This window comes from Oncorhynchus keta, chromosome 4 (genome assembly GCF_023373465.1).
Source record: "Oncorhynchus keta strain PuntledgeMale-10-30-2019 chromosome 4, Oket_V2, whole genome shotgun sequence".
Classification (NCBI taxonomy): domain Eukaryota; kingdom Metazoa; phylum Chordata; class Actinopteri; order Salmoniformes; family Salmonidae; genus Oncorhynchus; species Oncorhynchus keta.
In genome coordinates, this window is record NC_068424.1 from 25948845 (window position 1) to 25963163 (window position 14319).

At 40.2% G+C, this 14319-nt stretch overlaps 2 protein-coding genes across 2 annotated transcripts in view; one reads left to right on the plus strand and one right to left on the minus strand.

Moving 5' to 3' along the window:
• Nucleotides 1-8447, minus strand: part of LOC118371925 (uncharacterized) — an 82600-nt gene extending 74153 nt beyond the window's left edge. The window contains exon 1 of the mRNA XM_035757590.2: nucleotides 8093-8447. The gene's annotated coding sequence lies outside the window, so the exon portion shown is untranslated. The remainder of the gene's footprint in view (nucleotides 1-8092) is intronic.
• On the plus strand, nucleotides 345-14223 carry LOC118371939 (retinol dehydrogenase 12). The gene is made up of 7 exons (XM_035757602.2): nucleotides 345-529; nucleotides 918-1033; nucleotides 3453-3608; nucleotides 7271-7375; nucleotides 8466-8675; nucleotides 8891-9083; nucleotides 11674-14223. Exons 1-7 carry the CDS (start codon nucleotides 519-521, stop codon nucleotides 11774-11776), a joined length of 894 nt encoding a protein of 297 aa, XP_035613495.1. The 5' UTR covers nucleotides 345-518; the 3' UTR covers nucleotides 11777-14223.
• Nucleotides 14224-14319: the final 96 nt, after the last annotated feature.

Here is a 14319-nt window from a genome sequence, read left to right on the forward strand (position 1 = left end):
TAATGTGTTGTGAAATGTATATGTTGTAAAAATTATATCTGCCTTAATTTTTGCTGGACCCCAGGAAGAGCAGCTGCTGCCTTGGCTAATGGGGATCCATTTTAAATATAAATATAAATACAACAAATGTTTGGTAGAAAATGTACCTTTATCTAAAAAATATATATATTATTTCTATTTAAAAAAAGTGTATTATACTCTTCTTCTTCTTGTTGTTTCTTGTGGCCAGGTATCAGAATTGCCTCATGTCTCGTCAAAATCCAAGTATTGTATTTCCCTGCAACGATTGTATTGGCTACAATCACCCATGTGACACAGTGACAGCCAATGAAACGTCTGCTTCCGCATTCATCAAAGTTATCTGCTCATGAGTAGAATTTTACTTTTGACATGCTGTCGAAGCTTGGCTGTAAATCAGATACGAAATATTGGATGCATTGATTTCAATATAGGCGAATCAATTGAGGATTAAGAGTTCGGAATTATTTCAGTACCATCATTTGTAGCTCTGTTTCGAAATGCCGTTTGGGTGAGTATAGCGGCAATTATTTAAATGTTGTTCTGGCATAGGCAAATGTACTAACTTGTATCTATTTCACAACGAATTGTACCCGATCAAGAAGTACGTATAGTATAATCACTGAGCTGCTTATGTTGTGGATAATATTTGTGTATAACGTTACTTATGTTATCAAAACTGCCATAGCCTGGCTTGTTGGCATTTGTGTGGATAATTACCTAACGTTTATATTTCTCTAATGTTAGCTCAACAGTGATTGGAAAATGGTCTTTCCATTTAAATTCGTTATCCTTGTAGTTAGAGTTGTTCCGCACTTTTATTTATTATCAGGGGTCCACACCCTATGGCCTACTGAGTCATTGCAGAGGGAAACAAGTGATTTCCCTCAATGTTTTAGATATCTCTTCCGGAGAACATGGTCATCCACAGACCGACTTGATGGCAAAACAGTGCTCATAACTGGAGCCAACACTGGTATTGGCAAAGAGACAGCGCTGGACCTGGCAAAGAGAGGTAGACCTACAGTGATACATAAATCCATGATAACGTTTCCATACAGGAATGTGTTGTAACAGTTATGCAAGATGTTTCACCATGACCTGTTGAATGTGTCTTGGGCTATTTCTCAATTGGTCTTTTCTTGATTCCTCAAATCCTCTCTCCTCGCTTCCTAGTCAAAAACACTTTGGAGCCCATATTTGCTCATGGATGCCAAGCAGTGAAACACATGATCAACTGATCATAGTTTGCAATTTGTAGAATCAGTTGTATTACGGATTCGCGTCAATTTGCTGAAGCTTCTATGTAATCATAATACAACACGTAGTAGTAGTATATGCTGCTGGAGCGCGGAGGAGCGGATCTGGTAAAACTATTTCTGGAAAATGAATTTTGATTCATTGTAAATAAATTATATTAATTACCAAAATTTCATGAAAAACTATAGGATGACAAACCAAATAAATCTGTGTAGTAGGTAGATGGTGGTTTCTTCCCTGTCTTCTCTCTGGTGTATGTGTAATGATTTATGTTCACTTCCTTTCAGCTCCAGGAAGGGGTCTCCAATCGCTTAAAATGACTAATGATCTGTTGCCTACGCCTAATAGTCATACTCATCAATTATTATTACAAATAGAAGATCATTATTATTACAAATAAATGACCACTTCTAACTATGGTGATCATTTAGTCAAATTAGATTAAAGCTGAATCAATGTCTTGCACGATCACATAATGATTCATTAGCATTTTACATAACAGAACCAAATACCATGGCATAGTATAAGCCTGTAACATTACTGTTACACCAAAAACTCCTCCTCGTTTCTAATGAGATTTTAGGATGATTAGCTGAAGCTGAATAGTTTTCTCATGTGCCTGTTGTGGGGTATGCATGGGTGTCTGAGCTGTGTGCTGGTAGTTTAAACAGACAGCTCAGAGCCACTCGGCAGGATATTCAGTGCATTCGTAAAGTATTCAGAGTTCCTCTGTGGAGATGGGAGAACTTTCCAGAAGGACAACCATCTCTGCAGCATTCCACCAATCAGGACTTTATGGTAGAGTGGCCAGGCGGAAGCCACTCCTCAGTAAAAGGCACATGACAGCCCGCTTGGAGTTTGCCAAAAGGCACCTAAAGTCTCAGACCATGAGAAACCAGGTTCTCTGGTCAGATGAAACCAAGATTGAACTATTTGGCCTGAATGCCAAGCATCACATATGGAGGAAACCTGGCACCATCTCTACGGTGAAGCATAGTGGTGGCAGCATCATGCTGTGGGGATGTTTTTCTGAGGCAGGGACAGTGAGACTAGTCAGGATCGAGGGAAAGATGAAGGGAGCAAAGTACAGAGCTCCATGAAAACCTTCTCTAGAGTGCTCAGGACCTCAGACTGGGGCGAAGGTTCACCTACCAACAGGACACTGACCCTAAGAAAACACAGCCAAGACAACGCAGGAGTGGCTTCGGGACAAGTTGCTGAATGTCCTTGAGTGGTCCAGCCAGAGTCCGGACTTGAACCCGATCGAACATCTCTGGAGAGACCTGAAAATAGCTGTGCCGCGACACTCCCATCCAACCTGACACAGATTGAGAGCATCTGCAGAGAAGAATGTGAGAAACTCCCCAAATACAGGCTTGCCAAGCTTGTAGCGTCATACCCAAGAAGACTCAAAGCTGAAATCGCTGCCAAAGATGCTTCAACAAAGTACTGAGTAAAGGGTCTGAATACTTATGTCAATGTTATATATATATATATATTTATTTTTTTTATATACATTTGCTAAAATTTTTAAACCTGTTTTTGCTTTGTCATCATGGGGTTATTGTGTTTTAGCTTGATGAGGGGAAAATACAATTGTCATCCATTTTAGAATAAGGCTGTAACGTGAAAAAGTCAAGGGGTCTGAACACTTTCCAAATGGGCTATGCTTTGATTGAAACAAAATACAAGAAAGGCTAATAGTTTAACACCATCTCCTCTAATTCAATCGTAAAATAGTAATTCAAGAATATATAAATGCTTATTCCCATGAAACTGATTGAGGTATGTGTGGGCAGAGGATGCATTTTATGCATATTCTATAATGATATGCTATTCAATTGGATACATCTGTCGGTACAAACTTTGAGGAAATTATGACACATTTACTTTTTTAAATGATTAATAAAATCACCTAAAAAATAGCAATACACCACTGGGTAGCATCTTATGCCAGACAGGCTTGTTGGTGTGTGTGACTGTCCAGCAGGGGTTGCTAATGGTTATTTGTTATTTGTGAGATTCTTACATTTTCTAATATATATATTTTTTTAATGTAGATATGAATGTTCTGTCCAATATCCTACAGAAAAGCCTGTAGGATTGACATCCTGAGTTGAATTCTGATTGAGCTGAAATAATCTAATAATATTCCCCCCACAATTTCTTCATAGGGGCCAGGATAATCATGGCCTGCAGAGACATGGAGAAAGCTGAGGGGGCCCTGAAAGAAGTCATAGAAGGCTCTGGTAGCCAAAATGTTGTCATCAAGAAGCTTGATTTGTCAGACACCAAGTCCATCCGCGAGTTTGCAGAGACTATTAACAAGGGTAAGGGAGAATAAGACATGACTTGAAACTTTTTTTCAGTTGCTTAGTTACTCCACATGGAATCTCTATAGGGAAAATGCATTTGAATTCATTCACTTTTTTTGACAGCACCCCTTTTGATTTGAACAAAAACCTTCCATACATATTTGCCCATTGTAGAAGTGCTCAGAAAGTGACTTTTTGGACCTGAATGACAAGATTCACAAGAGAAAGGTTTTCAAAGTTGACCCATTTTGCATACCCCACCATACCATGACACATCCATTTCTTCATCACTAGAAAATATAAACAGTTCAGATTCATATAATTTAAAAGCTTATAAACAGGGTTGTCAAACTATTTAATTATTTCTGGGAAAAAATGTTTTTAATCTAAATAGTAATTCTTTATCTAAAAATGTGTAAACTCAGATTTATAAAAACTTATTTAAAAAAATATATATTATTTGCATATGTTGTAGTTTAGACCCTATTTTACATGAAGGTTTTTGTGTTGTGCCTGCCATAGGTTGAGACACAACATGCTCTTGAATACAGTGTGGGTGTCATGTTTTGACAAAAAAATGTAATTCCCATTCTACTACATTTTAAACTTTCAAATGGTACCACAATTCAACACTGGTCTGACCAATTGGAATCCATGCTTCAAGATTGTTTTGATCACGCGACTGGGATGTGTTCCGGGTAACTTACGAGAACAACAGACGAATATACTGATACGGTGACTGAGTTTATCAGGATGTGTATAGGAGATGTTGTACCCACTGACTATTAAAACCTATCCTAACCAGAAACCGTGGATAGATGGCAACATTAGTTCAAACCTGAATGTGCGAACCATCGAATTTAACCATTGCAAGGTGACTGGGAATTTGAGCCGGATACAAGGCACTCAAACAGGAAAAACGTCAGTATAGAGACGGAGTGGAGTCGTAATTCAACGGCTCAGACACAAGATGTATGTGGCAAGACCTCCAGACAATCACTGACTACAAAGGGAAAACCAGCCACGTCACAGACACCAACGTCTTGCTTCCGGACAAGCTAAACGCCTCCTTTGCCCGCTATGAGGAGAACACAGTGCCACTGACGCAGCCCGCGACAAAGGACTGTGGGCTCTCCTTCTCCGTGGCCGATGTGAGTAAGACATTTAAGTGTGTTAACCCTCGCAAGGATGCCGGCCCAGACGGCATCCCTAGCCACGTCCTCCGAGCATGCGCAGACCAGCTGGCTGGAGTGTTTATGGACATATTCACTCTCTCCTTATCCCAGTCTCTTGTCCCCAAACATTTCAAGATGTCCACCATTGTTCCTGTACCCATGAAAGCAAAGGTAACTGAACTAAATGACTATCGCCGTGTAGCACTCACTTCTGTCATCATGAAGTGCTTTGAGAGACTATTCAAGGATCATATCACCTCTACCCTACCTGTCACTATAGACCCACTTTAATTTGCTTACTGCCCCAACAGATCCACAGACGATGCATCGCCATAGCACGGCACACTGCTCTATCCCATCATACCTATGTAAGAATGCTGTTCATTGACTATAGCTCAGCATTCAACACCATAGTACCCTCTAACCTCATCATTTAGCTCGATGCCCTGGGTCTGAACCCTGTCCTGTGCAACTGGGTCCTGGACTTCCTGCCCCCCAGGTGGTGAAGGTAGGAAACATCTCCACTTCGCTGATCCTCAACACTGGGGCCCCACAGGGATGCTTGCTCAGCCCCCTCCTGTACTCCCTGTTCACCATTGACTGCGTGGCCATGCACGCCTCAAACGCAATCATCAAGTTTTCAGACGACGCAACAGTAGTAGGCCTGATTACCAACAATGACGAGACCGCCTAAAGGGAGGAGGTGAGGGCCCTGGGAGTATAGTACCAGGAAAATAACCTCTCACCCAACATCAACAAAACAAAGAAGCTAATCGTGGACTTCAGGAAACAGCAGAGGGCGCATCCCCCTATCAACATTGGCGGGAACGCAGTGGAGAAGGTGGAAAGCTTCAAGTTCCTTGGAGTACACATCACTGACAAACTAAAATGGTCCACCCACACAGTGTGGCGAAGCAGGTGCAACAGCGCCTCTTCAACCTTAGGAGGCAGAAGAAATTTGGCTCGGCACCGAAAACCCTCAAACTTTTACAGATGCACAATTGAGAGCCTCCTGTCGGGCTGTATCACAGCCTGGTATGGCAACTGCACCTCCCACAACCGCAGGGCTCTCCAGAGGGTGGTGCGATCTGCACATCGCATCACCGGGGGCAAACTACCTGCCCTCCAGGACACCTACAGTACCCAATGTCACAGGAAGGCCAAAAATATAATCAAGGACAACAACCACCTGAGCCACTGCCTGTTTACCCTGCTATCATCCAGAAAGCGCGGTCAGTACAGGTGCATCAAAGCTGGGACCGAGAGACCGAAGCTAATTTTCAATCTCAAGGCCATCAGACTGTTAAATAGCCATCACTAGCACACGAGAGGCTGCTGCCCTGTACATCGACTTGAAAACACTGGCCACTTTTCATAATTGGAACACTAGTCACTTTTATAATAATGTTTACATATTTTGCATTACTCATCTCATATATACTGTATTCTGTCCTATTCTACTGTATCTCAGTCTATGGCGCTCAATCTAAATATTTATATATTCTTAATTCCTTTACTTAGATTGTGGGTATTGTTAGATATTACTTGTTAGCTATTACTGCACTGTTGGAGCTAGAAACACAAGTATTTCGCTACACCCGCAATAACATCTGCTAAATACTTGTATGTGACAAATAAAATTTGATTTGACAATGATGGTTGGAAGAGAATGTTGACCTGAATGGGAATATCTGTTTTAACTTATACTGTCTATCCTCTATAAGAAACCTATTGAAATATAGATAATAGAATAGACATGACCATTTTAAGTTGCCTTTCGACAGTGGGTGGACCGGCGGTCATCTTTGTGGCAGTACTTAGAAGTTAAAATGTCAATTTAATGTACATTTTCAATGGTGCACCAGCTATATTACAGTGGTCTGAATGTATAGGTCTATTCTATGAATGATATTTATATGATGGAAATGACACCCACCCTGTGTTTGTTTTGGGTCTCAACTGATGGCGGGGCACAACACAAAAGCCTCAGATGTGAAATAGGGTCAAAGCTACAACATATGCGAATACAAAAAATATCTGAGATTAGTTTTTAGATGTTAATTTGTGTGAACATTTTTCTTCAAGATATAAAATAGTTTGACAACGCTAAGCATTTAAATGATCTCAAACTTCAATCATTTCTCGTTTCCAGTGGTCATGGGTGTCTCATGGTATTGTGGGGAATGCAAAATGGATCAACTTTGAGCACCTTTTTATCTCTTTTTGCAATTCTGGTCCAAATAGTCACTTTCTGACCACTTCCACGGACAAACATGTATGGAACATTTAGTTAAAATCCAAAAGGAATGCTGTTAAAAAGGGATTGAATTCGAATGGATTTACCCTATACTGCTTGTTATTTTACCATAGCCACCTGCTTAATGCAAACCTCAGATGCTCTTTTCAAAATATGCAGGCTTGATTGTATCACAACTTAATGGATTGATTCATTTGCACTCCTGACCAACAGACGTTTAAAACGTTTAATATTATTTTCTGTAGAGGAGACGAAACTCAACATCCTCATCAACAATGCTGGCGTCATGGTGTGTCCGCATGGGAAAACAGCTGATGGATTTGAAATGCAGATTGGCGTCAACCACATGGGTAAGTGAAACTATGTAGCACAAGGAAGCGGAATAAAATTCCCCTTTGGCCAGACCTCACATAATTCTAAAAGGGCACAAGGTGTCATTGATAAATGAGATAGATGAGTGTTGCGAAACGGCTGTACAATTAACGTTACCCATTCCCATAAGGAAGTGCCAATGTAGCTGCTTACTTTCTTGGGGACAGAAATGTGGTTATATTTTGACAGACATCTCACTAAATAAATGTATCATTTACTAATGATTAACCACATGGATGAATGCATGTGATTCACACCAAAGGCAAATGAGCAAAGTTCCATACCACACAGCATTTCATACAAGTTGTGACTTGTACGTACTGATCTCCTATTATTGATATTTTACTACAGTTTTACGCTTTATGTAAATCTCTGTCCAAGGAAGCCGTGCAGCTGTAGACAGGTTGTATTTTTAGTAGCTAAACAGACGCAGGCGCAACTAATGGGGAACAACGAACTGGGTTGGCTTAGATTGTTTACAACATGTAAGCTATTTTGTGTCTCCAATGTTTTTATTGAAAACGTAAATACATTTTCACAATGAGCTCTTGTTATCGCTCAAATACATTGGTACAGTTGTTGGTTAGCTAGCTACTGTAGCGTATTTTTGGGCGATATTAACATTGACATGAAATCAGTCAAAACACATCAAAACAAGACTTGGTATCAAGAACAAGATGAAACGAGGCACTTACGATTCCCCACATGGCAGTTTCTTGCTAGCATCCAGAACCACCACAGGCTGACTTCTGCCCCATGGAAGCGCACACACCTTTTTTTGTGATGTTGTCAGCTAACCCACCGGTAACATAAGGAAGTGCGATGATGAATTCAGTTATTGTCTTTCTTATGACTGATAAGTTCAGTCGACACATTTTAAAGTTGTATAGAGGAGATGTAATGAAAGGTCAGATCACAAGTGATACTAACTAATACACTGGATTGAAGGTGACATCACCAGAATATGATTTTTGCACAACCACAGTTCAAATGCATGAATCCAATACAACTAATCAACATCAAATCTACCAATCAAATGCTTTCAAAGCACTCCATCTTGTCACTTAGGTCACTTCCTGTTGACCCACTTATTGGTTGACCTGATCAAAAGGTCGACCCCGGCCAGGATCATCAATGTGTCCTCCATGGCTCATTCTTGGGGCACCATCAACCTGGACGACATCAACAGTGAGAAGGGCTATGACAAGAAGAAAGCGTACAGCCAGAGCAAGCTAGCTAACGTCCTCTTCACCCGCTCCCTGGCCAAGAAGCTACAAGGTTTGGGTTTGTCTACTACTTTGCAGTTCCAAAGAATCAAATAATAATGAATATTATGTTATTACTGCATGATTACCATTTTACCATGTAAATTCATAACAAATGCCTGGTCATATCTGTTATTGTAAAATAAAGTGCTACCACAGGATTTCTGAAGGGTGTTTGAAGCTGCAACCCTTTTGTCAAAAGTATTGAATTGAATTTTCCTCTATCAGGCACTGGTGTGACGGCATACTCCCTCCACCCTGGCGTGGTTCAGACTGACCTGTGGCGGCACCTGAGCGCACCTCAGGCAGCTATCATGAAGATGATCAGTCCCTTCACCAAGACAGCCGTGCAAGGAGCTCAGACCACTATCTACTGTGCTGTGGCACCTGAACTGGAAACGGAGAGTGGTGGATATTACAGGTGTGTGTGTTATATATATATGTATCAACACCTGCTCTTTCCTTGACATCGACTGACCAGGTGAATCTAGGTGAAAGCTATGATCATTTATTGATGTCGTTTATTAAATCCACCTCAATCAGTGTAGATAAAGAGGAGGAGACCAGTTAAAGAAGGATTTTACATTTTTTTAAAGCATTGATACAATTAAGACATGGATTCTGTATGTGTGCCATTCAGTGTGAATGGGCAAGACAAAATATTTAAGTGCCTTTTGAACGGGGGTATGGTAGTAGGTTCCAGGCGCACCGGTTTGTGTCAAGAACTACAATGCTGCTGGGTTTTTCCATGCTCAACCGTTTCCTGTGTGTATCAAAATTGGTCCACCACCCAAAGGACATCCAGCCAACTTGACACAACTATGGTAAGCATTGGAGTCAACATGGGCCAGCATCCCTGTGGAACGCTTTCAACACCTTGTAGAGTCCATGCCCTGATGAATTGAGGTTGTTCTGAGGGCAAAGGAGGGAGAACTTAATATTACACTGAACAAAAATATAAACGCAACATGTAAAGTGTTGGTTTCATGAGCTGAAATAAAAGACACCCAGAAATTTCCCATACGCATTAAAAACCTTCTCTTTTTGTGAACAAATTTGTTTACAACTCTGTTAATGAGCATTTCTCTTTTGCCAAGATAACCCATCCACCTGACCGGTGTGGCATATCAGGAAGCTGACTAAACCGCACGTGCAATTTGCATGGTGAGTCAGGGACAGACTCTTGACCAGATACAAATGACAATTTTGGAGGCTGCAAGAGATGGCGGGATTTTTTTTTTTTTACACTTTTAAATATCACATAGTCTCTGGCTGAAAGAAACCTAGCGTTCAGGGGTTCATCAGACAAACTCTTCCAACCAGATAATGTAAACTTCCTAAAAGAGGTTGAATTACTGGCTAAATTTGACCCTGTTATGGAAAACCGTCTCAGCAAAATGAAAGCTGGAGAGTCACATGCTCATTACCTTGGGAAGCGCACACAGAATGAGCTGATACAGATTGTGAGTGACAAGATTCTGGAAGCAATTAGTGACTCAAGTAAGAGACTCAAAAGTACTTCTCCATTATCTTGGACTGTACACTTGACATTAGTCACCAGGAGCAAATGTCCATTATTCTGAGACGTGTGGCTTTTAAAGGGAAAGCCAGAGATCAAGGAGCACTTTCTCAGCTTTGTGAATGTTGAGGTTACAACAGGCTTGAATCTGTCCACTGTCATCTTAGATAAGCTGAACAAGCTGACTATTCCATTTGAAGATTGCAGAGGGCAAGCTTATGATAATGGGGCCAACATGAAGGGCAAGCACCAAGGAGTACAAGCCAGACTGCTGATAAAACATCCCAGTGCTGTGTTGGTCTCATGTGGAGCACCTACTCTAAACCAGAAGATGCAGTTGGGTTTTTTGGGCATGTGCAAAAGTTCTTCACCGCTTTTTCAGCTGGCACACAAAGATGGACTATTTTGAAGAAAGTCATGGAGTGACACAAGATGGGAGAGTAGGTTCCAAAGTGTTCATGTAATCCGGTATCGGGCTTTTGAGGTTCGGGAGGCGTTACTGGAAGCCAGACATACGATCAACGATCCTGTGGCCAAAGTGGAAGCACAAGCACTTGCAGAAGAAGTTGGGTCCTACCGCTTCTTGATTTGCTGTGTCGTATAGTGTGAGATACAAGGTGAACAAGCTCCTCCAATCCGCCTCTGCTGATATCGCAGTGAATGTAATGCATAAAGTAAAGGCGTCCCTCACTACATACTGGGAAACCGGATTCTCGGAGGCCCAGACAACAGCCAAAAGCATTTGTGAAGAAATTAATGTGGAGGCTGTTCTAAAAGAGAAGAGGCATTTCAGCTATGAGGCTCCTGATGAACCAGTGACTGATGCACTGAAAAACCTTGAAGTCTACTACTACTTCAAGATTGTGATCGACTCTGCTGGGACATCCATGGATGAGAGATTTGAAACGCTCAACCAGGTGAAAACCAAATATGGAGTGCTGCTGAACTTCAGCACTGCCTCGCAGATGTCCAGTGAATCTTTAAAGGCTCACTGCATGGAAGTTGAAAACACTCTAACCTTCAGAGATGACTGTGAAATCAGATAAAATATAATTATCGATGGCAATTTGATTGCACAAAAATATCATCACGAGATCCTGAGGCCCATTTTTATTTTATTTTTTGAAGGTATCTACGACCAACAGATGAATATCTGTATTCAAAGTCTTGTGAAATCTGTAGATTAGAACCTAATTTATTTATTTCAGTTGACTGATTTCCTTATATGAACTGTAACTCAGTAAAATCAATGAAATTGTTGCATGTTGCGTTTTTTAATACTTTTATTCAGTATAGGAAGGTAATTCCTAAAGTTAGGTATACTCAGTGGATATGCACATGCAGGATATTTAGTTTGAAAGAATACATCGATGAGTGTGATTCTTCCGGCTTCATCAATACATGTCATTTCTTCTAATATTGTTGCATTTGTATGTAGTATTTCCTATTAAACGGTGTTGGATACATGATCGTCTTGTCTGTGTGCCCACAGTGACTGCGCACCAGCCAACTGCTCAAGCTCTGCTTCAGACGATGACACGGCCCAGAAACTGTGGGAGCTAAGCTGCCGGATGCTTTCTCTGTCATGGGATTAAATAACTCCCAAAAGGTGTATGGTTTACATTTTGAGATGTATGAGCACTGAAGAATATAACGCATCTTAAATGAAAGTCCTTTGTCCCATGGATACATTCCAACATATCATATTATGATGTGGTATTTTAATTGAAATGATGTAGTTGACAGTACTTGTAGATGTAACATACAAAATACAATTTAACATGGTTCATTGCCACTGGCATTTGAGATGGAATATATGTTTGTTTTTTACCGTACTGTACACATAGTCATATAATATTTTACATTATTAGACTGCTGTTTATTGTCGATAAGTAAGTAATCACACCAACATTAAATCACTAATTACTGCTCCATCAATTTTGGGACTTTTAAATTAATATATATAATTCATTAATATATATGTGTGTGTATAGCAAAAGCTCAGGTTGCCCAGCCCGGCGGTGATACAATCTTCAGCAAAATCATTCGCAAGGAGATTCCTGCAAAAATATTATTTGAAGATGATATATAGTACCAGTCAAGTTTGAACACACTTACTCATTCAATGGTTTTTCTTTATTTTACTATTTTCTACATTGTAGAATAATAGTGAAGACATCAGAACTATGAAATAACACACATGGAATCACGTAGTAACCAGTAGCCACTCTTTGCCTTGATGACAGCTTTGCACGCTCTTGGCATTCTCTCAACCAGCTTGAAGGAGTTCCCACATAAAAATGATGCTGAGCACTTGTTTGCTGCTTTTCCTTCATTATGCGGTCCAACACTTCCCAAACCATCTCAATTGGGTTTAGGTTGGGTGATTGAAGACCAGGTCATCTCATGCAGCACTCCATCACTTTCCTTGGTCAAATAGCCCTTACACAGCCTGGAGGTGTACTGGGTCATTGTCCTGTTGAAAAACAAATTATAGTCCCACTAAGCGCTAACCAGATGGGATGGTGTATAGCTGCAGAATGCTGTGGTAGCCATGCTGGTTAAGTGTGCCTTTCAATTCTAAACAAATCACAGACCGTGTCACCCGCAAAGCACTATCACACCTCCTCCATACTTCATGGTGGGAACCACACATGAGATCATTCACCTACTCTGTGTTTCACAAAGACCCGGCAGTTGGAACGAAAAATTTCAAATTTGGACTCATCAGACCAAAGGACAGATTTCCACTGGTCTAATGTCCATTGCTGGCGTTTCTTGGCCCAAGCAAGTCTCTTTTTACTATTGGTGTCCTTTAGTGGTTTCTTTGCAGCAATTTGACCATGGCCTGATTCACACTGTATCCTCTGAACAGTTGCTTTGGAGAGGTGTCTGTTACTGAGGTGCAGTTAACTAATGAAATGATCCTCTGTAGCAGAGGTAACTCTGGGTCTTCCTTTCCTGTGGCGGTCCTCATGAGAGCCAGTTTTATCATTGCGCTTTATGCTTTATGTGACTGCACATTAAAACATTTTAAAAGTTCTTGAAATGTTCAGAATTGACTGACCTTCATGTCTTAAAGTAATGATGGACTGTCATTTCGCTTTGCTTATTTGAGCTGTTCTTGCAGTAATATGGACTTGGTCTTTTACCAAATAGGGCTATTTTCTGTATACCCCCTACCTTGTCACAACACAACTGATTGGTTCAAACGCAGTAAGAAGAAAATAAATTCCACAAATGAACTTTTAACAAGGCACACCTGTTAATTGAAATGCATTCCAGGTGACTACCCCATGAAGCTGGTTGAGAGAATGTGGAAAGCTGTCATCAAGGCAAAGGGTGGCTACTTTGGACAATATCAAATAAAAAAATAGATTTTGATTTGTTTAAGACTTTTTTTGGTTGCTACATAATTCCATGTGTGTCATTTCATATGTCTTCACTATTATTCTACAATGTAGAAAATAGTCAAACAATTAAGAAAAACCCTGGAATGAGTAGGTGTGTCCAAACTTTTGAATGGTGATGTATACCCAATATAACTTGAATGCCTAATGAGCTCAGTTCAATTGCCGTACCCCATCAAAACCCAAAATATGAGATTGTTTTACTCTATTGCTTGTAAACAATGTAATTTTTAACAAACACTCTATAGCCTCAAACCATGGTTAAAACTATAATATTGATACCATGCGTGGTCAGTCCTTGCAAATAGCTCTGAATTTGAGAGTGGTGACATTAACCCAGCCCCATCCCTCAGCTCTTTACTAAATCAGTGGCGGGATTGTCGCTTTGTTACTGTTTCAAATACAGACTTCCCCTTTGGATTTCATAATGAATTTCCACTGTATAGTGGCTTTCAAATAATATTTTCTACGTTTAAAAAAAAAACATTCTAACTAAAACAGTTTTCTAAAATGATGCTATAATTTTTCTAAACACTTACAATTACAAAGGGCTGCCTTTAGCATCATGTCATTTCCTTGTTAAATGTGGTCTATTTTTCTATTATGATAGAGCATTAAAATATCTACCAGGATGATTGTAAGTGTGTGTTTCCTTTTCTGTCATTTTTATTTAGTTGGATACAGTAAATTATAAAAGTGATCAGATCAGGACAATTTGCAATATTTTG